At 47.0% G+C, this 27,615-nt stretch overlaps 5 protein-coding genes across 12 annotated transcripts; 3 read left to right on the forward strand and 2 right to left on the reverse strand.

Annotated features, from left to right (window-relative positions):
• Positions 1-401: 401 nt before the first annotated feature.
• On the forward strand, positions 402-2,463 carry LOC117898257 (3-hydroxyisobutyryl-CoA hydrolase, mitochondrial). Its single transcript, XM_034807512.1, has 3 exons — positions 402-544; positions 615-1,508; positions 1,668-2,463. Exons 1-3 carry the CDS (start codon positions 542-544, stop codon positions 1,941-1,943), a joined length of 1,173 nt encoding a protein of 390 aa, XP_034663403.1. The 5' UTR covers positions 402-541; the 3' UTR covers positions 1,944-2,463.
• On the reverse strand, positions 2,290-4,865 carry LOC117898254 (conserved oligomeric Golgi complex subunit 2). Its single transcript, XM_034807508.1, has 4 exons — positions 4,699-4,865; positions 3,575-4,645; positions 2,833-3,518; positions 2,290-2,765 (listed from the first exon to the last, which is right to left on the reverse strand). The coding sequence occupies exons 1-4, from the start codon at positions 4,789-4,791 to the stop codon at positions 2,480-2,482; spliced, it is 2,136 nt and encodes a 711-aa protein (XP_034663399.1). The 5' UTR covers positions 4,792-4,865; the 3' UTR covers positions 2,290-2,479.
• Positions 4,866-4,912: 47 nt separating this feature from the next.
• On the forward strand, positions 4,913-6,018 carry LOC117898259 (translin-associated protein X). Its single transcript, XM_034807514.1, has 2 exons — positions 4,913-5,683; positions 5,747-6,018. The coding sequence occupies exons 1-2, from the start codon at positions 4,983-4,985 to the stop codon at positions 5,928-5,930; spliced, it is 885 nt and encodes a 294-aa protein (XP_034663405.1). The 5' UTR covers positions 4,913-4,982; the 3' UTR covers positions 5,931-6,018.
• LOC117898258 (aprataxin and PNK-like factor) lies at positions 6,018-7,297 on the reverse strand. The gene is made up of 3 exons (XM_034807513.1): positions 6,551-7,297; positions 6,322-6,485; positions 6,018-6,267 (listed from the first exon to the last, which is right to left on the reverse strand). The coding sequence occupies exons 1-3, from the start codon at positions 7,051-7,053 to the stop codon at positions 6,041-6,043; spliced, it is 894 nt and encodes a 297-aa protein (XP_034663404.1). The 5' UTR covers positions 7,054-7,297; the 3' UTR covers positions 6,018-6,040.
• Positions 7,298-7,443: 146 nt separating this feature from the next.
• Positions 7,444-27,510, forward strand: LOC117898252 (regulator of G-protein signaling loco). Of its 8 annotated transcripts, none has more exons than XM_034807499.1 (5): positions 7,444-7,787; positions 7,869-10,028; positions 24,522-25,325; positions 25,400-26,570; positions 26,649-27,510. In XM_034807499.1, exons 2-5 carry the CDS (start codon positions 7,878-7,880, stop codon positions 27,251-27,253), a joined length of 4,731 nt encoding a protein of 1,576 aa, XP_034663390.1. In that variant the 5' UTR covers positions 7,444-7,787; positions 7,869-7,877; the 3' UTR covers positions 27,254-27,510. The 8 variants fall into 8 exon arrangements, with proteins under 8 accessions (XP_034663390.1, XP_034663391.1, XP_034663392.1 ...); XM_034807500.1 differs by having other exon boundaries at positions 7,455-7,787; positions 25,400-26,542; positions 26,649-26,807; XM_034807501.1 differs by lacking the exons at positions 7,444-7,787; positions 7,869-10,028 and adding exons at positions 11,283-11,458; positions 16,740-17,849.
• Positions 27,511-27,615: the final 105 nt, after the last annotated feature.

The following is a 27,615-nucleotide window of genomic DNA, read 5'->3' on the forward strand; positions in this document are numbered from 1 at the left end:
AAATTAACGAAACAAAATTTAACTTTTTACATGGCAACTACACATTTGCTACATTTTGACAAGTGTAAAATACCGCAATATACCAACAAATATATTAAACAGTGCTGCCAGAAGGGCGGGAAGACCTAGGGAGTCCCGATACCATACAAGTGAGTCCGCTCCAATGGGCGAGAAACCCGATCTCAAACGGCATGGCGCCCACTGGATCCTTGTCCCTCGCCCTGCCCGGGAGGAAAAGTTATAGTTATATTAAGTTATATACGTTAGAGTTATATTATATTATATTATATTATATTATTATATTAAATATTAATTATCTATTTATTTACATAATTTTATATATTATTATAAATTAATTCAAATAAAATATGGGTAAAACTTACCTGGCAGCACTGATCATTAACTTCAGTGCTAGTGGCAGTCTGGCCACACCTCTTTAAACGAGCCCCAAACAGCTGTGTAGACTGGAGCTTTTCGCGTATTGCGCAACTCAAATTGAACTTGGGACACGGACGGAAAGAGAACCAAAACACACGCAAAAATGGTAAGTAATGCAAATTGCAAAATAAAACGCATATAAATAAACGGAAAGTTATACGCGCGCGCGCGCACAGCAAAATCCAATTCAAAGGTTGGTCTACACGGTCGGTCAACGCACCTACAGCCAATTGCCGCTCATCGGCGGATCAGCAGCAGTGAAAGCAACAAAAGTCCAGCCGATGATGGCCCAGCAGTCGACACGGCAGTCCTCCTCCTCCGTGCTGGCCACGGAGTCCTCCAACAAGGGCATGATCATTCTGAACCGTCCCAAGGCCTTGAATGCCATCAATCTGGAGATGGTGCGCAAGATCTACAAGCATCTGAAAAAGTGTGAAAAGTCCAAGTCCCTGCTGATCATCAAAGGTACCGGCGACAAGGCCTTCTGTGCGGGCGGCGATGTGCGTGCCCTGGTGGATGCTGGGCCCACGGACGAGTCGAAGAGCTTCTTCCGTGAGGAGTACACCACGAATGCGCTGATCGGCAACTACAAGATACCCTACATCGCCATCATCGACGGCATCACCATGGGCGGTGGCGTGGGTCTGAGTGTACATGGAAAGTATCGTGTGGCCACAGACCGGACATTGTTTGCCATGCCCGAAACGGCCATAGGCCTGTTCCCCGATGTCGGCGGCTCATACTTTCTGCCCCGCCTGCAGGGCAAACTCGGATTGTATCTGGGACTGACGGGCTACCGCCTGCGCGGTGCGGATGCCTACTACGCGGGCATTGCCACCCACTATTGCGACAGCAGCAAGATACCCGAACTCGAGACGGCGCTGCTTAACTGCCCCGATGCGGATGATGTCCCAGAGTTGCTGGAAAAGTTCCACACGCAGCCGGAGAAGCCGTTTTCGCTGCAACCAGTGCTGGAGCAGATCAACAAGAACTTTGCAGCGGATTCGGTGGAGGGCATACTCGAGAATCTGGAGAACGATGGCAGCGATTGGGCCAAGAAGACGCTGGCGGTAAGTACACACATCACACTTGTTAATTGGTTGGGAAAATCGACCTCCGTCCCGCTTTTAGCGCATAAACATTTGGAAGTACGAGTATTCCCAGCCAATTAGCAACGACCTCACATAAATTAGCACTTGATTAACGCTCGATTTTCAATTCTTTTTTAGACACTGTGCAAGATGTCCCCCACATCGATGAAAGTCACGTATCGCCAGCTGGAGCTCGGCTCCCAGCTGTCCCTTACACAGTGCCTGATTATGGAGTATCGGCTGGCCGTGCGCCATCTGGAGGATCGTGCCGACTTCAAGGAGGGTGTGCGCGCTCTGCTCATTGACAAGGATCAGCAGCCCAAGTGGCAGCCAGCACAGTTGTCGGAGGTTACCGAAGAGCATGTGCAATGGTTCTTCCGCAAGCTGCCCGACACCGAGGAGCTTAAACTGTAACGTAGCCAGGCTTCTGCCTCTGAGCGTTTATCTTTTTTGTTTGATTTCTGAGCCTGCTAACCCCCCTGTTATGTTTTTCTTCCGACGCTCAACTTATTCTTTATGCACATTTACTTAAGCGCAGTGCCTGATTGCATGCATACCAACCTTTTGCCTGCCGATTTTTGCAATATTTTCGTTAAACAAGTTCAAGTTTTATGCAGCCGCTTTTTGGCTGCTTAATTATGGAATATATTCTGCAATCTCTGTTTTCTTTCTCTTTATCATTCCAACAGCAACAAATAATCAACTGGAAGGGTATCTATCTATTCGCCTTTACATTCTCCCAAGGAATCGAAACGAAATGTGAAATTTAATGCATTTAATACTATATATGATATACATATATGTTTATATATAATATACCTATACCTATATATTATATATACAATTCGTAGCCTTAACTGAAACACTAATTGTGCCTAAAGAACCATTAGAAATCGTTTAACAATTATAAAAGTGAAGTATATATATTCGTTAATGGCCAGCCTCCGCCTCTACGCCTGTCCCTCCTTCAACTTTATGCTGTCCTCCACCATATCTGTGAGCTGCGGCAGTTGATCGATCTGCGTGGGCTGGAAATTCAATTTGGACAGCTCCTGCCTCCAGGTGGTGACATCCACACGCAACTGCAGGCGTATCTTATCGTCGTCCGACATCACAGCAGAGCTGCCAGCAGGCGCCTGCGTTGCAGAACCACCGCTCTTGACATTCCTCAGACGCCTCAGGGACTCTTCAGTCTTCTGCACAGATGTAAGGACATCACTGACGACATTAAAGTAGCTACAAAAGGTGGAAAAACATTTGAATCAAAAGAGTCTTTCGTGGAGATGCTTAAATCACAACTTACGATTTCGTAATGTGGCTGGCTACCTCTGAGAGGATCTGCTCCACCACTAGAGCACCCAACTGGGATTCGTGTTGTGTGGCAAAGGTCTTCAGGGGACGCAGCATTTGCTCGACATAGCCAGAGCAGCGCGAAGGCACCTCTCGATTGGTCTTGCGATACAAACGCGGCAAATCATTCACCTGACGCACATTCTCCGTCTCGCATTCGCCGATCAACAACTCCACCAAAGTCTTCTGTATGCTGGACAAATGCGCGCCCAGAGTATCGGCCAGGGAGGCTATGGACTGGCCAATTGCATCGTTAAATAATTTCGTGCGCTGCTGCAGCGGCACGGACTGGAGTATAAGCTGCTGCAGTTCCGGCAAATATGCATCCAATTTGCGTATGTCCGCGTGCAGGGCAATCAGCAGTTGATGTCGAGTGTAGGACTTGGCAAAGCTGCTGGACTTTGAGACGGCAATGGCATCGGTAATCCAGCGGGAGAGTCGCAATACAATCTGCACGTTTAATTTGTAGAATTTGGGAAACACTTCGGGGAGATAGACACCTTCGGCCCAGCAGCGTGCCACAGCCTCTTTCGCGGCATTGAAGGGCGACAATTGGTAGGCATTTCCATTGGGCTTTGCCATCAGTGTTGAATCCTGCAGAACGGGCTCTAATTTGGCTTCGAATTGCCCAGCAATTTCCTATGGAATGGGAGGATAATTAATTCCCCAAGTTTTCCTACATTAAATAGGCATACCTGAAAGCATATTTGAAAGTACACGGGCAGATTCCAACGCGCCTCGAAGCTCTTCGTTTGCTTGTGCTGGCGATAGCTGGCCACTGCCTGCTCGCCGCTGCTGGTCAGCAGCTCCTCTATTTTGCCCAGGAAATCCCGTGTGCACTTGTATTTGATGTAAAACACTTCCGAATTGCCCGGTGCGAATATGGAGTTCATGTGATTCTCCAGTCGCTGCTCCACGTCCGACCAATAGCTGTTCACCACAAAATTGAAGCCCGTCAGCTTGTCAGAGTAGAGGGTGAGACGCAGCAAGTCGGTCATGTGCAGCGATATAAAGTTCAGTATCTTGCTGTAGATGCCAGCCAGGCCCTGGGGCGAGTTCTGCAGCTGCTGCTCCCCGATGATTCCGTTCATGTACGGCGCCACGACATCCTCGCGAAAGGCACACTCTGCCTGAGCACAGGCATTGAGGGTTATGTAGATGCGCAGGCAACGCTCCAGATGCTCTGGAGCCGAGTTTCGTGCCTCCCCCAGTGCATCGTTGAAGAAGCGACGCAAATGCTGATGCAGTTGCTTCTCCAGTTGCTGGATTTTCGTCTGTTGCTCGGCACTGAGGTGCTCGGCACAATGTTTCTCGTGAAACTTCAGCTGTATGAGATCCAAGGCTGCACGTTCCAGATCAACAGCCTGTGCGGGCTGATCACCCTCCAGTTTGCGGCTGATTAGGTCTTGCAGCTTGCCGGTTGTCTCATAGACCTTCTTCAGGCTCTGCAGACTTCGTTTGGCCTCACGCAGCTTTCGTTTCTCCTCGAGCTGGGCCCGCAGCTCGTTCACATTCTCGTCAATCAGGCTGTGAATGCTCTCGATGTCGCTGCGAAACTGCTCCAGGGGCCGCTGAATCGTCTCGATGGATTGGTCAAGTCCCACCAAATTCGCACTCAGGTTCACAAAGTCCGCGTAGTCCTCGTTGATTAGATCGATCATGGCTGATCGCAGTCCCTTCAAATACAGGCCCAGGTTGTCCCGCAGCTGCTCCAAGCTGGGAGCATTGCGGTTCTTGTGCAGGAATTCGTCCACGGAGAAATTTTCCTACTCGAAAGAATCTTAATAGGAGAGGCACAATGCAAATGGCAATAACACACCTTCATGAACTCATTTTTGTCGAAGCAAAGTTTCTCCGCAGTGCTGCTGGCTGCGGTTGCCAGGTGAACAGACTTCTGGGCCGGCTCATGCATATTGTTTGTCAGAAATTAAATAATTTGGATTTATTTACTGCCACGAACATACGACCAAGTGCAGCCCTGGATCTTAGAGATGGCTTGCACCCGATAGAAAACTAATCGGTTTGAGCGCATCGCTAGCATTATTTACGTGTTTTTCTTGAAAAATTTCGCCGGTTTTCCCAAAATTTCAATCTCAAACAACTATGTCGAAACAAGGAGGAGGTAACCACCGCAACAATGCTCATAAGAAGCGTCAGCCGCAGGTCGCCGTGGATGAAGACAATCCAATAGTTCAGGCATTCCGTAATTATTCGACTGAATTGACCACGAAACATGACCGTCATGAGCGCATTGTGAAGCTGAGCCGCGACATCACCATCGAGTCCAAGCGGATTATATTCACCTTGCATTCGATCGATTCACGCAAACAAAACAAGGAGAAGATATTGGAAGAGGCCCAGCAGCGTCTCAATAAACTGATTGAGGTCAATTTTCGGTCCATTGCGCTGGAGCTGCGCGACCAGGATGTCTATCAGTACCGCAATGCTTACTCCGCTGGCCTTCAGGAATTCATTGAGGCATACACCTACATGGAGTATCTATCTCGCGAGGACAACGACGAGCCACCCAAGAGTGTGTCCGACTGGCAGGCTTTGCAGTCGGTGATGCAATACGTGGAGGATCCCAGCAAAGCCAAAGACGAGGGAGCATCGGTCGAGGAGACGGACGCTGCTGAAGAGGAGCCGGCCAAGAAGTTTCAGTTCTTCATCGATCCCACAGAATATGTGCTGGGATTATCCGATCTAACCGGTGAACTTATGCGGCGATGCATCAATTCTCTGGGCAGCGGCGACACAGATACCTGCATGGAGACCTGCAGCACTTTGCAAATGTTTTACACAGGGTATGTCAGTAACATGAAGGAAATAACATATCCAATTAAAAACTATGTTTAATCTTTTCACAGGTACATCAGCCTGAACTTGCAGCGTGCTCGGGAGTTGTGGCGCAAGATAACCACCATGCGACAGAGCGTCCTTAAGGCAGAGAATGTCTGCTACAATGTTAAAGTGCGTGGCGGCGAGGCAGCCGTTTGGGGCTCGAATTTCGACCAAAAGCCTGCAGAGGATGTCGACGAGGGATTCTACTAATGCAAATCATTTTAATTTATAGAGTTAACTTTATTATCATTACTCAACGGCTTAACGTTATAATGTACTGTAACATTTTGTACATTTATTAACACATTCATTCAATACTGCTAGTCGTAGTCGTCAGCATTGATGCGCTGGCTATCAAACTCCAGCTCATCCTCGTCTTCATCTTCGTCGATGTCTGCGCCTGGCTTATATTCGAGATCATCGTCATTGTCTCCTCCAAATGGATCATCCTCCTCCTCTTCTTCGTCGCTATCTCCAGTCGCTCCCGCCTGCTGCACCCGTGTCTGCCGCTGGCGCAAACGGTTCCTTATGTTCTGAGCGGAATTAACTAGACTGCACTTTAATTCCGCTGGATCTTACTTTAATTATGCATCTCACTTACAATCTGCTGGATGCGCCAGCTTTTGGAAATGCACAGGATTGCGACGGTAGCATAAATTTCCAAAAGGACAGGGCGGTGTACCCAGAGGTGGTGCTGGAAAATTGGGCCGCGTATAGTCCGTATCGCCCGGGTGAGCTTCAGCATTGCGATGCGCTGGATTCCGTCTATGCATAGAGAAAGGGACAATGCTTGAAATTTAATCCATTTGGAATGTTTTATATTGGTTTACCTGTAGCAGCGAATGCCGAAACGGCATGAAATGCGAGTGCTGCTGGAGGATACAACTGGTGCATCATTATCCGGTTGCCCGTTGCTGGTGGCAGGCTCCGTTTTAACCACCGCCACCGTTGCGGGGGTGCTTCCACTGTCGGCAGGTTCGACTTTTACAGAGCTGCTGCCACTTGTACTAGCAGCTGATGGCACTCCATCATCCCCATCCACTGGCTCGGCTTTTATCTTGACAGCGTTAGGCGCGCTGGTATCGGGCTCTGTTTTTATAGGCACAGGCACTGCCTCATCATCGCTTGGTTCTTCTTTGACTTTTGTGTCGTCCTCGGACTTTATGCGCTTCTTCGGGCTGCTTTCATCGTCAGTTTCGTCGTCATCTTTGGCGCCTTCTGTGGACACCTTCCTTTTAGCTGTCTCCTGCTCTGTAGTTGATGGCTCTGCGTTCAAAGCGTCTTCCGCAATGGCATTGATGTCCTCGAGCTCATTTCTATTCGGAGAACTCATTTTTAAACGAATGCGAATTGTCGTGAATTTTGTTTCAAATGTATTTCACAACAACGCTGCGCTTAGCGTGCTATTTTTTTTTTTTTTTGATATTTATTCGCTACAGCGAAATTGGTTGGTCGCAGAGATGAGTCCGCATTGACCAGATACTTCAGTTTTGTGTTGAATATTATAAAAAGTTACTGAAAATTTTGTTGTTTAGTTGTTTGATTTGTTTAGTTTTAGATTGACTTATGCTGTTACTGAAAGGTAAGGGAAATCCTCTCGCTGCGCTTATGGTGTTATGCAACACTGCATTGCAATAGCGATGAGCGATTGTACCAAACATCTGAGTTTGTCGATTTCGATAGAAACTTATCGATGATTTGTCATACCTAATTTTATATTCGCTACGCTTGCGCGTTACTGGCGTCTTTCAAATTTGTTTTTATCCATTTAAATGGCCTTAATAACGCTCAATAATGCCAGCCAGCATTTATTAACAGTGTGAAAATGTGATAATGATTGTGTCTGGGCATTTAAGCGAGCAGCGAATCACTAGAAAAAGTGTAACAAGATTCGCCTGGCCTACCACTTCCTCCGTGTATGTATTGTAGTTGTTGCTGCTATTTGATTACATAGCGCGAGCGCAGGAGAGCGAGCGAGAGCGCACATCTTCTGCTATTACCAAAAAGGGGCAGCAACAAACCGCATTCCAGAGAGCGGACACGACGAAACCAGCATCAATGAAAAAGGTGCGTTTAGAGAATGGAGCAGCAGTCGCAGCAGTTCTGAAGATGTGTGCCACGATCTACCACTTTGTTACCGTTTTTCAGTGACCCGCAATGCATCACCACCATCCGCCATTGCCCATAACGGGCACTGCAACTGTGGCAGCAGTGGCAGCGCCAGCGACAGGCAATCCATCAGCATCGCCAGCCGTGGCATCTGGCTCGACCGCGGCGGCATCCACCTCGAACGTCCAGCAGCAGCAACAGCAACAACAGCAGCGGCGGCGTAAAAAGCGTCCCAATTACAACTACAATGGAACCCGCACCGTGGAGGTGCGACGGGGCTACAATGGCTTCGGATTCACCATATCGGGACAGCAGCCATGTCGTCTGTCGTGCATCATCAGCAGCTCGCCCGCCGAGCAGGCCGGCCTACGATCCGGCGACTTCCTCATCTCGGTCAACGGCCTGAACGTGTCGAAGCTGCCGCACGAGACGGTGGTCCAGTTGATCGGCAACTCCTTTGGCAGCATACGCATGCAGATAGCCGAGAACTACTATTCGGACAGCTCGGACGAGGAGAACGCCAATGCCACGCTGCAAATGCAGCGCAGTGCTAGGGGCCAGCTGCTGGCCGCCAGTTTGCGCCACAAGCCGCGCTTCCTGCATCACAAATCGAAGATGCATCGACTGCGCAATTCGCCACACAAGAAGCTTCCGCCGGATGCGGTGGAACCAAAGCCAAAGCCGAAGCCAGCACCGCCCACAGATCACTCAACGCTGCGGCCCGTTCTGGAGGATGCCCCGCTGGCGAACCTCGCTGGCAAATCGGCGGATGTGGCCAATGTGAGTGCCATGGTGCGGGCCGTGGGCAGTGCGGCGCTGGAGTACCGCGTAATTGTGGGCTACTTGGGCACCATCGAAATGCCCAAGCAAATCTCACACAGCTCCAAGCTGCAGACGGTGCGCTCCTGCATTCGAAAGCTGCGGCAGGAGAAGCGTCAGCCCACCATAGTGCTCATGTGCATCACACCCGACAGCCTCACGCTGCAGAGCGCCAACGGTGGTGTGCTGGCCACCTATGCCTCGTCGCGGCTGAACTACGTGAGCTCCTCGTCGGAGAGCGAGAATCGTTTCTTTGGTCTGGTCACGAGCGCCGTTCACAATACCCAAATCGAGGAGGAGTACGTACCAAATGCAGGCAGCGGCGGCCAACACATCAGCATCTCGCACAGCTGCCATGTGTTTGTGATCGACACAAAGCTGATTGATCACGGCCAGCATCTGCAGCGTGCGCACGAGTTTCGGCTGCAGTGCACCAGGGATCCCATATCGAATCTGTGCCTGGAGTTTCCCAACAACTCGGAGTACGTGGTGAATCTCATCCGCAGCATGTACACCATGCGCATCCTGCCACCGGCCAGTCGCAGCCATCAGCAGGAGTATGAGGCAGCTGCAGGTGCTGCAGTCGCCGGTGCCGCAGCCCACTCCCCGCAGCCGTCGAATCACAGCGAGATTTCCACGACCACCTCCAACTCGGACTCGGGCATTGGCTTCAACAACGACTGCACCAATATTTCCGATCGCATTTTGGTCGTGGATTTCCTTGGGGCTGGAGCAGCGGCCGCAGTTCATCCTCCAGCAGCACCTTCGCATCCGGCCCCAGCTCGTCCACAGGGGATTGTGGGCATGGCCGACAATCGATTGACAGTCCGGGCCATGCCCGACCCGGCTGCTCATCAAATGTCACCCTCGGACAGCGGCTCGCTGCGTCGTCCGAATCTCTTGGCCAGCTTCAATCTCATCAAGAGCCCGGCAACGAATCTCACATCCACGCGATCCTGTGACGATGTTCTCAATCTTTTTGTTGATGATTCGCCGCGTGGCCTGGCTGGTGTTGCCTCCATGGATGACATATCTCTGCACTCCACTGCCCCATCGTTGGACGAGCAGCCACACATGTTTGCCCATCCCTCGTGTGTGCCGCGGAAGCCACGTCGCTCGCTGGCTCTGGAGCCTACACCCTCGACACCGCACAAACTGAGTGTGCAGGTCTTTGGACAGCCGGGCTCTCGTCACTCCCTGGGATTCGAGGCCATTGACAGCATTCAGTCGTCGGCTAGCGTGGCCTGCGTCGAGCCACCCATGGACACATGGGCCAGCCTACAGAATCTACACAAAACCGCCAAGGATCGACAGAGTTTGTCCGCATCCTCATCCACACAGTGCCTACTAGAAGCTACCAACAGTGAACCAGATTTGGGGGTAAGTGGAGTATTTTTATGATTTTTTCTTCTTTTAATTTATTTTATTATGAACTGAGGTTATACTTGGCCCTCTTTAATCTGCGGGAAATTGGATAAATTTGAGTACAAAAGTTTAAATAATGCGCCCTCTTTTTGGGCCGTTATTATCAACCTCGTTTTTCTCAGAATCGTCCCTGTGGGCAGTACAACAAAAATGTTTACCTGGACGCTTGCGCTCCGCTAACTGTTACCTGAGAGCTTCTTCCCCACCCCGAAGCTTATCGCTCCGCTCCACTCTCTGAGCCCACAAAGATAAGCGGCCAGAACTCTCACATCGTCACACACATGCACAGAAACACACCCATACCGAGTACTCGTACAATCAGTGTCGATTCTGGCGTTAGTGCCAGAATAATATTTCCTTTGTCAGCGGTTTTATAGGGGTCTCCAGTAGTCGCAGTGACCGCTTCGCCAATGGCTGCAATGGGCAGCGAGCTCTCATATCCAATATCCAAGCTCTATAGGCGAAAGTTCGTAATTTATAGACATTACTGGTTACAACGCTCTAGCCGGATCGGAGTGGAGCTGTGGCTGTGACTTCGCTTCGATTGTTTGCTCTTATCGTACGTTGAGGGAGCAACGCGTCATAATTCGATGTGTGATAAGGAGCGGAAATCGCGAACGTTTGTTTTTTGATTTTTTTGCTAAAAATAATTTCTGCTCCCGGTGACGTCAGAGGCGCGCGTAGGTCACGCCGGGGGAGACAGACAGAGAGAGGAGAATGTGGTGCGAACTGGGATGGGATGGGATGGGAAAGGGAATGATATGGAATGGGACGGAACGTCGAGCTTAATTCAATCTAAAGCAATTAACGGCGTCGATGTATGGTGCTGACCTTTTCGTTTCGCCAGCGCACACACACAGGCACCTCTATCCCGCTCCGGCAGATAGCGCTTACGTAGAGTGTACTGTACAGTAATGTGTGTGTTTGTGTGTGTCTGTTTGATTCGTAATTTTAGTTTGATTTCTGATTTGACAACACCACGCGATTTTCCTGCCTCATTTTCACTTTCGCTGTGCCCCCTGCCGTGTCGTTCGGTTTACAATTTCGATGATTATTCCATTATTTATTTTGTTTTATATTTTGTTTTACATTTTGTTTTACAATTAAAAATAAATAAATTTGCACACCCGAAAAGTTGTTCCATAAAAAGTTCAGTGCAAGTTCAAGGAGTCTGCCCCGAATCGAACGGAACAGTCAGCGTCATACCATAAGTGCCTTCGAAAATAAAAGTATATAAATTATAAACAAGACAAAGACGACAAAAAAAAGTGTACAAATTGCAAGTTCAATTGTTTAAGCAAAACAAGAAACAAAACAAAAAGCAGCTCAATGCAAAAATGTCATTTCGAGAACTCGTTTGCGGCCTGTACTCGGAGGAGAATGCGGTAAGCACACATCGAAATGATATAGAGTTTATGTACATAAATATATGTATAGTAAATAGTGCCAGAGACCTCTTAAGATCTCCATCTGATGACTGATGTCTCTACATGAAAACTTTTTCAAACGTTTGGTTTTCGTTTGAAAACCTATAGGTATCCCCTAACGACCGGGGGTGACTTCATTTTGAGAAATACTACTAATGGAGTTCCAGTCACGCTTTGCTTACTTTTATGACTTTGACTGTGTCGTCTCACCCTTTTATCAATTTTGATTCGTATCCTACAACTCACCCGAAAACTGCTTACTTGGAAACAAATATAATTAGAGAAACAAATAATGAAGAAAGAATGCAATGTAGGTTGAGTAGATTCTCTGTTTACTCGTGCCTAAGCACGTTCTTAGAACTTCTACTTGTGTTATTGACTGTTCTAGATAAAACAGTGATATATTGTGGTATACAATATTCTTAATCAATATCATAGATAAAATGCAACACTAATACCTTGACCTAAGGGAGCAGACAACTCAGAATTCCGCCTCTCATTTTGGCTAAAAATGCCATTTTTTATGCGTAAATGACCATTGCAATGGAACAATTGTTGACTCTTAAAAGTCACGAGTGTTCTCAGAATTTAATTTTGTATTTAATTGCCATTCCCCACCCACCGTTATATCATTCTTTGGCACGCAATCCGAGAGAGATAGAGATCTGGGCTGTAGGTCCGGCTGTTCCAACAGGTTGACTCTTTGTCTGTCGGCATTTTGGCGGTAACCTGTACGATAGGAACCACACTCTGTGGCACATGCCGTCACAGGTGCAAAGGAAGGAAGCAAACAACCCTCGTGCTGCCACCAAGAAAGGGAATGAGAAGAATTTTAGCAGGGAGGGAACGTTGCCTTAAGTGGACGTTACTTTGCTTCCTTCCTGATCTGCGCTTCAGTGGCCTCCAGGGGTAACGTCATGGGAAATGAACCTACATTTGACCTTAGCTTCTGTCTACGTGTATCTGGCAGGTTGAATCGTGTTTGTAGAACAGTAAGCCACAGTCCGTGGCCTCTGTCTGCGACTTCGATTACCATTACCAAAGAAACCGAAATAACATTACGTATTCCATAACGTTTTTGCCAGCTGACGCTGTGGGAACTGGGAGACCTCCAAATACCAAATATCAACCACTGACTTCGAAAAGATCTGCAAATAGATACTCGTATGATAAGCAGTGTATCCAACAGATACGAACAGCACGCTCTAATATTTGTTTAGTTATTCTCACAAGCGATCCCTAAGCCCGAGTCATTCTATTTTTGATAACATAAATTCTTATCAGTCAAAAAGAAAACAATTATTATTTATTTTTAAAATTCTGGAAATGTAGACAAGACAAACAACTACTTGGTGATTTTTTATGGCCATAGCAGAGCAGAATGGAATGATTGAATGAATGAAATAAAATTAACTTAAAGCTGAAGCTGCCCAAAGTACGTCAGACGTTTTTTTTTGCTAATAATAAACACCTTGGTCTCCGCTCCAGGCACGTAACCTGCCAATTGTGATGAAATGACCAAAGCAGTTGTCGGAAAGTTGGGCAGAAAAAACCCAGAAACCAGACAAGATAGACGGATAAAAGGGAATAATCCACTCTTTTCTTAATTCAAGAATTTAACTGCAGAAAAAGCTTAGAATCGATGTAAAATAGTTATAAAAGTAAATAAAAACTACTCTCTAGCAACAATTTCGAGTGACTCATCATAGCAAATGCTACTGCCATGTGTAGGGTATATTTATACATAAAATTGCCTGTAATTTCAGTGTTAAAATATTGCGCCACAACCATCGGTGGCAAGTGCATTCAGAGAGAGGGGGAGCGAAACACCTGACCTGACTCTGCGTATCGGTTTCCACCCTGCTGCTGCTGCCAAGTGAATAAATGACTAATGGATCAAACAACAACAACAACAGCATTATAGAACAGAGCGAAAGCAATGGAAACCGCTTTTGTAAACCGCCCCTGTGCCAGTGACAGTGCCAAGTGGCGATCAAAAACGCGCGCACGCGCTCTCTGTCTCTGTCTTTCGCTTGGGGTTCTCCCTTTTGACGATGGAGAGCCAGCTGCTTCTGCTGCTCAGTCGCTGTTTCAGCTGCTTCGTAATGTAGTTGTTGTTGTTGGTATTCACCAAGAGCCAAGTTAACAACGAGCTAAGCATTGAGACCGGGCTCACAAACTCTGAGTCAGTCGCCGAGCGCAGTTCATTCCGATCAGCAGCAAACGTACGCTGCAAAAGTCGCGAAAGTTATTAATAAACGCACATTATTTACCTTACCGGAACGACGACCCAGACCTGAATTTGTGTATGTCTAAAGCATCAGGCACACACACATCTGCCACAAACCACACACTCCAGACCACCCCATCGGATCAGATCCATCAGAATCAACAAAAACCCACAAAAACAATCGCCCTCCCCCCTCACCACAAAGAAAACAAAAACAAGTTCAATTTTTGAAGTCAATTGAACTTTTGGCGGCCTGATCCTAAAAATAGATCCAACACTGAATAACAAAATATCAAAAAAAAAAACAAACATGCGATGAAACCTGGAATTTTTCTGTTTCGTTTTATAAACTCTGTGCAAAAATTCCATTCAATTACGATCTGCACATTGTATTATGCTGAAAAACATTCCTGAACAATTGCCTTGATATATCAGAAACAGCAGCGAAAAAAATCATAAATAATCTAACAAATAAAACTCTCAATCCCCCAATCGACGTCATAGCTAAAATCTCAAGAAAATTCCACAAACGCACGATATTAAAAGCACACAAGGGAAAACGCAGACAAATCGTATGCAAAACGCACTCTTAATGCGCAGAAAATGCGCCTGTAAAACGCACACAAAACGCACAGTAAACGCTAGAAAACGCAGCCAAAACGTACGAAAAACGCACTCAAAACGCGCCGCAAAAAAACGCTAGAAAACCGCTTACAAAACGCCTGAATCTAAAAATACTCACATAAAATCGTTTGGGTCAAATATTTGCCCTATGAATCGGCGGTAATTTCCCCTTAGACAAATTTGATGCATGCCCGATCGATGCGTGGGTGTCTGTGTGTGTGGTTTTTATAAACTTTCGGCAGAATAAACAATAAAAAAGTGAAACTACCCAAACAAAAAAATACCAGAAGTGCAATTAAAACGCAAAGTATCCGCCAGCCCCGAGACTCTTGGAATTTTTAGCCAGAATTGATAGCCTGCCAAATCGCCTGATGTTCCCCTTCCCCGCAGTCTTCGAGAGAATCCTCTTTTTTTCCGATATTCACGAAAGAATCTCCTCTAGCCCGCAGGCCCAAGAGACAGCGCCTCCTCTTCCCAAGAGAACTGACAGCCCCCTACGGGGTGTCTTATTTATTTGCTTTGGCTGTAAGCACCAGTATTATTCCACTTAAAGATCGAACAATTGGGGAGCTATTTCCACTTAAATGCCAAAAATAGTAGACCCTCAGAATTTCCATTTTTCGCCATTCATTGGAATAGCCCCCAGATTTATGTGATTCCTGGGGAATTTCCACGAATTCGGCATACAAAAAAGAAGGCAACATTTGATGGATAAGGGAAATGCAATTATAATTTATGATTTCGATTCTTATTTCCTCTCTTAATGATGTCACACTTTTGTGGCGCAATAAGAGAGGCAGAGAGAGAGAGAGAGAGCGTTCCACGTTTGATGTATGCCGTTTCTATCGGATGAGATCTCTCTAGAAGTTAGTCACTTATTAATGGGAAAATTGTTGTTGCCATCGCATCGCCTATGACGTGATTTGAGGCAACAATGCCCAAGCTTTCAGATCGTAAATGACGTGCGGGGAGATCGGATCCGAGAGACTTTTCCGAATCGCAATTCCCCCCTATACTGTGCGGCTCTTTCAAATGATAAGGCCCCGACTTTGCTTCAAGTTTCTTTGGAAAGAGTGCCCCCTTTTCAATTTTGGTCACGATTGTCGACACACTCTCCTACAGGTTTTTGTGGGTCAAAACCTTATGTTCCTAAGATTGTATTTACACGTGGATTTCTTCTACTTTTGTTACTCAAATATTGATAAGGAATGTTCTATATTTACTCTGTTTGGAGCTCCGTTTTTCTTTATGGCTTCTCGTGACCTTAATCTATATATTTTTGTTTGCCCATAAACATAATTTCTTTCGCTTCGATTCGAAAATCTTTTGTTTGGATTTTCCTTTTTTGCTGTTTGCTTTTTCGGCGGACACGGGGGAAACCTCGTGAGCAGCACATAACATTCCCCGCACATCCCACACATTTGATTGCGTAAACCGAGTCGCACACTCACTCGCATCTCTCTCGTTATGGCCACGATTAAGTGACGCACACCGTCCGTATCCGAGAAGGAGAAGCGAGGAGGAGTATCAAGAGAATTCCATTAGACAGAGACGCGGAGCCGCAGACCAAGTGACAATTTCCGTCACGTCAGAGTCGCAGTCCAGTCCCTCTCCTCAGACTCTCAGTCAGGGCTTGGGGTTTGCATTCTCCCTCCAGTCATTCCAGCTCATTTGATATGCTGGGCACGAGTCTTGGCCAGGCCCCAAAGAAAGCAGAAAGCAATAAAAAACACTGCCAGCAATAGCTAGCGAATCGAAGATTAGAATACCCTGGAAACTCCGGTAGTATAGCCAGCAGAATGGAACATTCAATGCTAAATAGCACCAATATATCATTTGAAATGAAGGGAATACGGAGGATCCTTTGGAACGAGGAACATGGGATCTCTATAGGAACTTAACCCACACCCTCATAAAGTTTTAATACCCTTTAATTCCATTAAAAAAAACCTCAGTAAGGCGATAAAAAAGAAATGGCAAATGGGAATTTGTAGGTGCTTACTCAACCTCGTGGATGTGGCCTGTGGATGTCGCCATTGATGGCTTTGGCTGTGTCTCAAGTGCGCAGGCGCCCATTCCAAGTTCCCAAGTTCGTTCTCTCCCACTCCTTTCTTAACGAAAAGGAATCACTGGGAAGCACAGAGAACAGTTCTCCAATTTGCATGCCAGATGGAAATGGCTTTTCCCCCTTTCGAATTTCCACTTATTTCCATATGTGTGAGGCCATTCATTCGCCAAAAAGTTTACCTTTCGATTGCCATTTGGCTAAAACATTCAGTCGAATGTGAACACTCAAGCAGCGCGAACGTGTGGCTAATACTTTGCGTTTTAATTGCCAAAAAGAAAGCGTGTATAACATTTCCCCCAATTACTCGTTCCCTTTAGCCCGGAGACATGAACAATCGCAGTATAAAATCCACACAAATACCCATAAAAACAATAAGCAACAAAAGCCACACTCAATCAAGTGACGGTGAATCCATATCCAGCATGGTGGAGCGCTTCGTCCAGTCTTTGAGTCAGCTGAACGACTCGGGGACCTTTGACAGCAGCTTCGAGATCAAGCGGATCCAGCAGACTCCCAAAGGACAGCATCATCATCAGCTTCATCGTCATCGCTGCCTCACGGAGCTGGATCGCGAGAATCTGGCGCGATTTGTGCGCGAGTTTGAGGAGCGGCAGGCTAGCAGCACCCCCAAAGCGAAGTCAAAGCCGGCCAAGAGCAGTTCGCCTTTCATTTGCCGCAAGGCGAAGGAGATCTATCATTGTGCCAGTGGCAGACGCAGTGCATCGCCACAAATAAACATTAGAGAATCCCAAGAGCAACAGCATCAGCAGAAGAAGGAAGAGGAACAGCAGATTCTGGCAACCCGAAAATACGCAGAAGCTGAAGACCTCATGCCACCGCCCATGGCCATGGCCCGTGTCCAGGCGGAACGTCGCAGCTGCCGCAGTGCCGCCCGCGTGCTGCAGTTCTTCAGTTCAGCGGCCAAGAGACGTTCCTGCAGCCGCAAGCTGAGCGAACCGGAGCCCGAGAGCAGGGCCAGCTCTCCCGTACTTTTGCGCGTGAGTCCCAGCCATCAGCAGGAGCAGGAGCTCGGCTGCTTGCCACTTTCTGCAGCAACAGCAACAGGCGCCAGTGGCTCCGAAGGCGAAGAGGAGGATGATGAAGAGCACGACGATGGCATCAGTTCGGCCAGCTCCAATATCACATCCCAATCGGGTAGCTCCAACAGTCGCAACATATCTCCGGACTCCTCGTTCGAGATGCATGCCCCACTGCTGCCCAGCTTCAAGGTGACGCCACCGCGAGCCGTCTGCAAGGCGGGAAAGAGTGCGGCATATGAGTTTGCACGCTTCCTGCGAGGATCGTTCCATGCAAAAAGAGCCTCCGTGACGACGGGACTCCGCCGCTCGCTCAGCGATCCTGATGCAGTGCAGCAAATGGACTTCAGCAAGCGCCCCGTTCTGGGTGATGCCACCAATGTCATACGCGTGAGTCACTTTTAAGATCTCAATGCACACACCCAGCACTCCACTTCCATGAATGAATCGAATGCCATCTCCTTCGGCTCGATTGTCCACCAGCTGGCGGCAATCTATTCCAATGTTTACGCTCTCACTCGATAATTTGTTCACTGGAAACTTTGTTTATTTACGCCCGAGTCGTCGTCCATCAATTCCCTAGAATATGGGGCCACCACCGATAGGTCCATATGGTGGCACCTTGGCTTCCAGGGAACCCCTGCCAAATCAAATTGTATGAAATATTCCCCTCATGATCTTTGTACTCTTAAGTCGACTTTTATGTGTTTACCCGGCGATCACTCGGGATCGCTGCTGCACCCTAGATTACGCAATTTAGTTATAGTTTACGAGCATTTTGCACAATACAATTCATTTGTTTGTAAATATCGCAAATCCATCAACGATTTCTTCAAAGTGGAGGCCAAGTTCTGGACAAAATCAGGGGGAATGCTAATTGAGGAAAATAATTTACTAAATTATGATGATCCTATGCCTGTAATTTGTTTCTTCCCTTTTGGGGGGAGGTCTTTTACGTCTTTAATCGGGGTATTTTTCCACTTTAAAAAAAGTGAAAAGACGAGGAGATTCCTTAATCAAAAATACAGGAAGCAACATACAGACGATATATCGAAAAGATCCCTATATCAATGGGATGAAATGGAAAGTACATTTTTGCATTCATTTTGCTTTGATTGCATCATTTGTATGCGAATTTCACTTTGAATATCTCGTGGTTTAATAACACCCCCTGATTCATTCATATTTTATAGGTCTGCCCACACTAAGTACTCAAAAACATTGTTTGCCATAATAGCTTTCTAATGGTTGCTATTTTGTATGCCTAGCGCGTGCCACATTTCACTTTTCAAAATTCACAAACGCTCGTTTTGGGTGAGTCGTCATGAGTGCAGCGGCCCACACGATCATCCATATTCATTCATCAATAAAGAAATTAAGTAAATATTCTCTACGGGGACCAAGTCCAGCCCCCATCTTCAGAGCGCTTCAGTCGTAAAAGAGTTTTTCGGGCAGTTGTAAAAATGTATTGTGCAAACACAATTCAATTCTTCCGGTTGTAGCATTCGGAACACGCATATGACCCGCATTGCCATCCCATAAAATTAAGGGGGAAAAAACAGAAGCAACAGAATGCCGGATATATTTAATTTAAGGCACAGCCAGCCACACACGCAATTGTTCAACAAAAAATGTGAAATTCTGGTTGCATTTTGGGGGCATCGAAACGAGACGAAAATGGAGAAGCAAGCCTGAGCAAAAATGTGCGTAAATTTCGGAAAATTATTCAATAATTCTTTCTGTTTTTTTGCTCGAGGAAATGATCTAAACAAATCATAAATTACAGTGAAATTATAGACACACGAATGAATTTTCTCCATGTCTTTCCTCTGCTCCACGCCTCTCCCTCTCTGCCTTTGAATATCTGCAAATTACTTAATTTATCAACCTAATGCGCAGCAGAAACAGCCAGCAAAAGCAGCAGCCCGCATTCCATTGTTCGTGGGGCATTTTCCACCATTCCGGGCGGCATTTTAATTATTCCAATTGTCTAGCTTTTTGTTTACAGCACATTTTCGAATCGTTTAATTTATTTGCACGCGTTTTTGGTTATATTTAGCTCCATTTATTCACTAGCATAAACGGCATCTTTCGCATAGCGACCGTTTGTCTTGCGGCCGCCTCATTACGCGTTTTCCACTGCATACTTATATGGGCACTGGAATTGCCGCCTAAACAAAACATTTGTGTTAAATTGTGCAAAAAAAAAACAGCAAAAAACGTTATGGGGGCCTTAGTGGCTTAATTAATTGACAAAGCAAAAGGCCATTTAATTAAAGCAAAGACAGAGGCAGCGCAGCGCAGACGCAGCAGCTGCTCCATGCGAAAAAAATGCGTCATGAGAGAGCGAGTTCGAAATTCGTAATTCGAAATTCGAAGAGCAGCTTGATCACCAACTGCAAGGTCTGTGAATGCAGGGTTAGGCATGGCTAAAGCGCTCTCTTACGATAAGCATTTAATTGTGTATTTAAAAGTGTTTCTGCTGTATAAGATTATGTGAGCACCATTGACGTGCTCAGATCAATTATATGTAATATAAATAATATAGATGCCTCGAGGGCAGACATAAAAGTAAAAACTTAGGTGCCTCGAAGATCGTAAATGCCTTCCCTTCTTTTTATTCACCTTCCATTTAGCCAGCTGTTGTGTACTGGCTTCTCTGTCGCACACATTCGCTTAGTCGTTTTCCATCTCTATCACTCTCTGGTTGTCGCCGCTCTCTCTTGTATCTGTATCTGGTCGTACGGGCTAACGGCGAAAATAATGCCTCAGATCGCTCACATTAACTGAATCTGTGTACGACGGGAACGACGCGGTGCGATTTTCGGTGCAGCGGGCGAGAAAAAGTGTGTGAAAAAATATTACATACATATGTATGAGTGTATGTACATAAGTTGTGTGAATGGAATGAAGCCATTACCTACTCGTATTTAAAGCCAAAGAGCAAAAGTGTACAGTGAAGACAGCTCCAGCGACTGCGTCTGTTCGTGGAAAAGTAGAGTGACAAAAAAGGCACGTTTTCGCTTTCTTGCATTACCCACTCACACATACAAAAAACTTAGCCAATACCACGATACACCACACCACACCTTTTGGCAGAACTCGCTTGGAATACCAAAAACAAAAAAACAACTAAAAGAAGAAACTGAAATTAAAAACAAAGCATACAGAACACACACAAGAGTCGCGAACACATCCACCCATCGCCGGGTAGGTTCTGGCAGACCTATTACGGGTTTAACAACTCTTATGGTTAGTTTTATCATTTGCATTCCTAATGGAGTCGTACCCCCGAAACACCACCCCCACCAACCCGACGAGCAGTGTTCATTTTATTTTCAATCAGCCTTTGTCACAGAGAGGAGGCCTCGCCTCAGATAAGATTCGTTTTCATTGTTGTGCTGCACATACACCCATAATACATACGTATATGAATATATGTACGAATGTGAATGTGTGAATACATACTCGTATTAGGATGGTGTGAACATATAAGGGTTTGCTGTATGATTTATCAGTAATTTCTTTGAATTTCTGGCACACTTCGGGGAACTTCTCATACAGCAACGACAGCAAAATCCTGTGACTGTGACTGACTCGGTTGTGAAATACATACATATGTACATACATATATTTCGTGTGTCTCTTGACATGGGTTGCCAAGACCTTTGTCGTCATATTTGATATCATATATTATTTGCTTGCCATGAGTTCACTCTGTTTATCGTCTCGAATACTCGAAACATTTCCCAAGAAACAGATATGCGTGTTATTTGCTTGGACTATCTGCGGGGGGAAATATACCATACGTATACGTGCCATGTACGTGATATTATGAAGTGTATGTGCAGACGCCTCCAATCGAAAAGTTGTTCTAGATTATGAATGATAGCGCCATTCGTCAAAAAATGTCGAACCATCTCAACCACTTGTTCTTGAACAGAGAAATAACCCTGTCCAAAAAACTTTTTAGAGGTACTCTGAACGGATTACATGATTCTTGGGAGGCCATAGGCAGCTTTCTCTATGCTACCATAAAACAGAAACCCTTCATTGACTGCTACTCAATTTTCCCTCATGTCCAGTAGACCATCAAATATTTGCTCTTTGTGGTTTCTTTGCGGTGTCTCCACCGACGACTGGCTCCAGGCTCCAATTACCAGGGCACTGCTAATTAAGTGCCACCCCGAGAGTTGCATCCAACCAAAGGCGACAGCTCGGCAATCGCTTTACATTATACTCAAACAAGTATATAGAATATAATGTACAGATGCACATTGTACATGCATAAAGCCAGATCAAGTTCATGTGGCCATCGACGGGGCGATTAGTCGCTTGAGGTATATAGAGAAATTATCTTATGGATAAATAAATAAATATAAAAAGAGTGGTAACCTGAGGCGTCGTAAGCCATTGAAGATAATTTACTCGTGGGATTTTGTTTGTTTGTCTTATCCCGGCTCTGTCCTCTCTGTTGTTTTCCGCCGTCGCCGCCTCTGAATGCAAACTCAATGACAGGCTGGCTTCAATGACTTGCTTGGCTTAGCAGCGGTCGACGAGGCTGAGAGCTGTAGCGGAATCTACGCCCATGAGATGATGACTCTAATAGTATAAAGAGAGGCAAAAAGAGTGGCCAGGGCAGGGCAGCGACCATGTAAATGTGAATGTACCCACCATAATCATCATCAAAGCCATCATCATCATCGCCATAGCTATAGAGCAGCCATTTCAGCACCGGAAAATGTCCAAGTCAGTGTCCACTGAAGCGGAGAAATATGCCGGGCTCTGGTCGGTCGTTGTAGGAGTGTTGGGGTGAATGTTGTTGTTGCACGCGGGTATTATGATTTTGACCAGATGTTCGCCAAAGCGGAAAGAAGAGAAGAAAAGATTTACGATCACAGTATACGATCAGTATATGAATGTTCATACATATTTATTTGCATAATCTTTGCTTGATCAGCATTAAGCCTTCTTTCTGTTTTTATGCAAAATATTCTCTAAACTTCTCTAAGCTTTTTCACTGATACTGAGGAATCACTCGTGCCCTACAAAATCAGCTAAATTAGAGTCTAATGACTATTTTTTCCATAGAAAGTAACGAAGCATTTTCAAGGGTATCCCATGCTTCGATTCCAGAAGTTTGCCTCTTTCTTCCCTCTTGCATTTTGTGTGATTTCTTGGCGGTGGAGGCCGTAATTGTTGCTTACTCTTGCGTTTGGTTTGGGTTGCCGTTGCATTGCGTTTTCGCTGTTTAAATTCATTGTTGTTTTTGCTTTTTAGTTTTTGTTTTAGTTTCCTCTTCTTCTCCTCGTTCTCCTTTGCTTCGCAATGTTTTCTTTCGATTGCTTTGGAGTCTGCGCTACGCCGCGAAGTCGACAATTTGTGAATTGGCTGCCGTTTATTTATTTTAATTATTTTCTTTGGCAAATTGCTCATTTCCTACTTACTGAATGGTTGTCCTCGACATCTCACCCCTCTCCCCATGGCTATTGTTTGGCAATCAGCGCTGATTTATGCCTGGTTTCGCTGCGTTTTGTCGCTTTGTCGCATTGTTGCTGTCACTCTAGCGGTGAATGTACATCTGTACATCCATCTATCTATCTGTCTCATGTTGTGACAGTAGTTACTGTACATATGCGTATGTGTGTGTGTATGTTTGTCCCACTCTGTCTAGCTGTCACTTGAGGATGTTCGAAAGTTAATGCGTTTAGGCGACATTTGGTTGATTTCTCAACATGTAATTAATGTTTAGTGTATATTGTGTACAAATAGATACCTGTCTACATATCTGCCTTAAAAACATACAAGCCCGTAGGGTATCTAAAGCTTCGACTCTGAGTTCGTTTGCTTTTACCCCTTGAGAAATTTTTGATGATTTGTGGACCCCCTAAGCAGCAATTGGCTGTTGAGGCGAGGCTGCCCCAAAAAATAAAGCCCCAGAGAATCTCAAGTGCAGTTTAAGTAGTTTTGAAGATTTTTGTATATCTTTTGACCCACATGTGATAAATATTTTGCTCTTATCATTGCATTTCTCATGTTTGTTGCGTCATAAGAAATGTTTGGTGAGTTTTGCTGCGCAATTGGGAATTCTTTCGTAATCATGCCTCAGAGAAAGCTTCCAGTTAAAAGTTGGATATTTCACTCAATCTATTATTGTATTTGCCCTGTCATCCATGTGTGTATGTATTTATTCCTCTAAATTGGTAGCCCGTGTGTCCCACGTAAATACCTCAAAGGCCATACAAATTGGTTTCTATTAATGAATGAAAATTGCTTTTGCCCCTTTATGGATGAATGAATTGTTGTTTGGACTAAAAAAACCAGCCGGAAATGTTTTAAATTTTCTCTTTTATCTGTGTATGTCTGTATGTATAACGTTCCACACACGAAACTCTCATGAATCTGTGTTTTTTTGTAAGCCCCCGTCTGAGTTATGACTTCTGCGAAAACCGAGGCCGAGCTTAGATTTGGAGAACAAACGAAAACGATGGGAATTCATTAATCTTTGAGAACGAAAAGCTATCGGTGGGAAATACAAATACAGAACACAGAATACAGAATAGAGATGGAAATGGAAGGAACACCCCTCCCCTCCGTCTCTGACAAGCGATTATCGTTCGTTGCAAGTGCAGTAAATGGAATGGCAACCGCCAAGGGGAGGCCATCAGCATCATCATCAGCTTTTACAGAACTGGAACTCAGACAATTGAGGGGCAGGGGGCGAAACAGAGTTCAGACTTCAGTTGTCAAGGGGAGGAGCTGGCGGACTGTGGACTGCTTGTTGCATGCGTTGCACTGCACAAACAATTTTATGAGCTAACTTGAAAGTTCAAAAGTTTATCGTGTTTTTGTGTCTGACCATGATAATGACGGAGGCCTGTACGCAGAGGGGAGTTGAGTGGATTACTCACTCCGTGTGTCTACAATTTGTTGCTTTTCTTTAAATTGGCCATGAATTTGGGTTTTCTCTCTGTTCTTTTACTTCCACTTCCTATGCTTGTAACCACTTTATTATGTTCAACATTTTCATGTATTTTCTTGTGTTCTTTTTTCACCACGCAGAACCGTGCTCTGCCCGCCAATGCCTCGCCCTTCCGCCGAGCCTGGGGTCAGTCTTCATTCCGTACACCGCGCACCGACAAGGTGGCCAAGCAGCTGCAGCCCCAGCAGCAGCAGCAGTCGTCGTCATCGCCGCTGGTGAGACGCACTGCCTCGATGAACGCCTCCGACCATGATGTGTACATCAAGACGCTGATGCTGGACGACCTGAAGACCTCGGCAAGGAGCCAGCAGCAGCTGAGTCTGCTGAAGGTTCCCAAAATTCTGACCACGCCGGCGCCACCATCCACCATATCGGTCAGCGCAGAGTCAACCGCAACTGACAACCTACCAGACAATGGCAGTCCTAGCAGCTGGGGCGGTTCGTTCGAGCGAATGCTACAGGATGCCGCCGGAATGCAGACCTTCTCCGAGTTCCTCAAGAAGGAGTTCTCGGCGGAGAACATTTACTTTTGGACCGCCTGCGAGCGCTATCGTTTGCTCGAATCAGAGGCCGAGAGGGCCATCCAGGCCAGGGATATCTTTGGAAAGCATCTGGCGAACAGCAGCAGCGATCCCGTCAACGTGGACTCCCAGGCCCGCAATCTTACGGAGGAGAAGCTCGCGAGTGCCGCGCCCGACATCTTTGCGCCCGCCCAGAAGCAGATCTTCAATCTGATGAAATTCGACAGCTATCAGCGCTTCATACGCTCCGATCTCTACAAGAGTTGTGTGGAGGCCGAGCAGAAGAACCTGCCCCTGCCATACAGCGGTGCCGATCTGGATGAGCTGCTGAAGACAAATTTTCACTTAGCTGCCTCCTCAAAGGTGAGTGTGTTGCACCAACGATTGATGGCCAGAATATTCACTAAATGTGGGATTCATTTTCACCCTTTTGGCAGCTCAAGAAGTCGGTAAGCAATGCCGAGGATCGACGCCGTAAGAGCCTACTCCCATGGCACCGCAAGACGCGAAGCAAGTCACGCGATCGCACTGAGATCATGTCCGATCTGCAGAGCAGCGCTTTGATGCCAGCGCCGCCGTTGCCGCCACCGACTCTGCTGACCAGCGCCTCGCTAAAGATCGCATCGGGCCAGAATTCGCTGAGTGATCTGCACAGCTCGCGCTCCTCCCTGTCGTCTTTCGACGCCGGAGTATCGGGCGGCCAGGGAGCCAGTGCGGAGAGTGTGTGCTCGCTGTGTCGAGTGATCCTAACGGATGGTGCCACCACCATAGTGCAGACGCGACCCGGGGAGACGGTGGGCCAGCTGGTGGAGCGGCTGCTGGAGAAGCGCAACCTCGTGTATCCCTACTACGACATTGTGTTCCAGGGCAGCACCAAGTCCATCGATCTGCAGCAGTCGTCGCAGCTGCTGGCCGGCAAGGAGGTGGTGATCGAGCGACGAGTGGCCTTCAAGCTGGATCTGCCCGACCCAAAGGTGATATCCGTGAAGAGCAAACCCAAGAAGCAGCTGCACGAGGTGATCAGGCCCATTCTGACCAAATACAACTACAAAATGGACAACGTGCAGGTGATAATGCGCGACACCCAGGCCCCGCTCGACCTCATGCAGCCGGTGACGATGGCCGATGGCCAGCGGCTGCGCATCGTTCTGCTGCAGGATTTTCAGTCAGGCGGCGGCAGTAGCATGCCGCCGAAGCAGACAAAACCAATGAAGCCGCTGCCATCCACGGCGCAGGGACAGCTGGACGAGCTGACGAACAAGGTGTTCAACGAGCTGCTGCAGAGCAAGGCGGAGGCGGCTGCGGCCAAGCCACAGGCACAGCATAGCGATCTGTGCTCCATGAAGTCCAACGAGGCGCCCTCGGAGTGCTCCTCCTCCCTGTTCGAGCGGATGCGGCGGCAGCAGCAGCGCGACAACATTCCTGGCAGCAAATTGCCCAAACTGAAGAAGAAGTCCACAAGCAGTCAACATTCCGAGGAGCCAACCACTAATCCCTCCTCCTCCTCTCTGGCGACAACGGCGGCGGCAGATCCCAAGAAGCCCATCATTGCAAAGCTGAAGGCGGGCGTGAAGCTGCAGGTGACCGAGCGAGTGGCTGAGCACCAAGGTGGGTAGCCGTAGCCCCCTGCAGTGCCCCTTGAACAAGAACCACTAAACTAAACACGATTCCATTCTGATTTCACAGATGAACTACTCGAGGGCCTGAAGCGGGCACAGCTGGCGCGGCTGGAGGATCAGCGGGGCACTGAGATTAACTTTGATCTGCCCGATTTCCTCAAGAACAAGGAGAATCTCAATGCAGCCGTCTCCAAGCTGCGCAAGGTGCGGGCCAACCTGAGTCCCGTCACCAGCAAGGTGCCGCCCAGCCCCACAGAGATCCCGCAGCCGGCGCCACGCCTCTCCATCACACGAAGCCAGCAGGTGGCGGGCAGTCAGCAGCAGCAAGTGTCGCCCATGAAGGTCGACCAGGAGCAAGAGACTGAAATGCCTGCAGAGACGCAGGATCAAATTGAATTTGCCAAAGCGCCGCCACCGTTGCCGCCAAAGCCTAAGGTGCTGCCCATCAAGCCATCCAACTGGGGAGTGGCCGTGCCGCAGCCAGCCGGAAACTACTGCAACAAATTCTCCCCAACCAAACAGGCCCCAACTTCGCCCACGGCAAAGAGTGTTGCGTCCGCGGCGGCCTTTGTCAGCAAAATTCCACTGGACATTGGACGCAAGTCGCTGGAGGAGGCGGTGGCGGGCACTCGGTGCGCCTACCTTGACGAGCCCAGCAGCAGTTTTGTGTGATACTTCCTGGATGCCCCATGTATGGAATTTTCATTGTTTTTAACTGGTCCTGAAATGATTTTGTAAATACATTTATATATCTGCACTATTTATTGATACCCAAACTCTCTCTCTGTTGAATGAATGTCCACCAAGCATATCGACCATGACCATGAGCCTTCTAATTAATCTACAAATAATTAGCAACCATAAGCCTTTAGCTTTAAACCTTTTGTATAAATATACAACATTCATATATGCATATAAAATATTGCAAATTGTTGTTTTCACGTGGATAGATGGAACTCTAGGGAACTAATATAAATATTTGGGATGCCATAACGTGGCAAGTGTTTTGCTGAAACAGATTTCCCATAACATTA

This window comes from Drosophila subobscura, chromosome O (assembly GCF_008121235.1).
Source record: "Drosophila subobscura isolate 14011-0131.10 chromosome O, UCBerk_Dsub_1.0, whole genome shotgun sequence".
NCBI classification, from domain to species: Eukaryota; Metazoa; Arthropoda; class Insecta; order Diptera; family Drosophilidae; genus Drosophila; species Drosophila subobscura.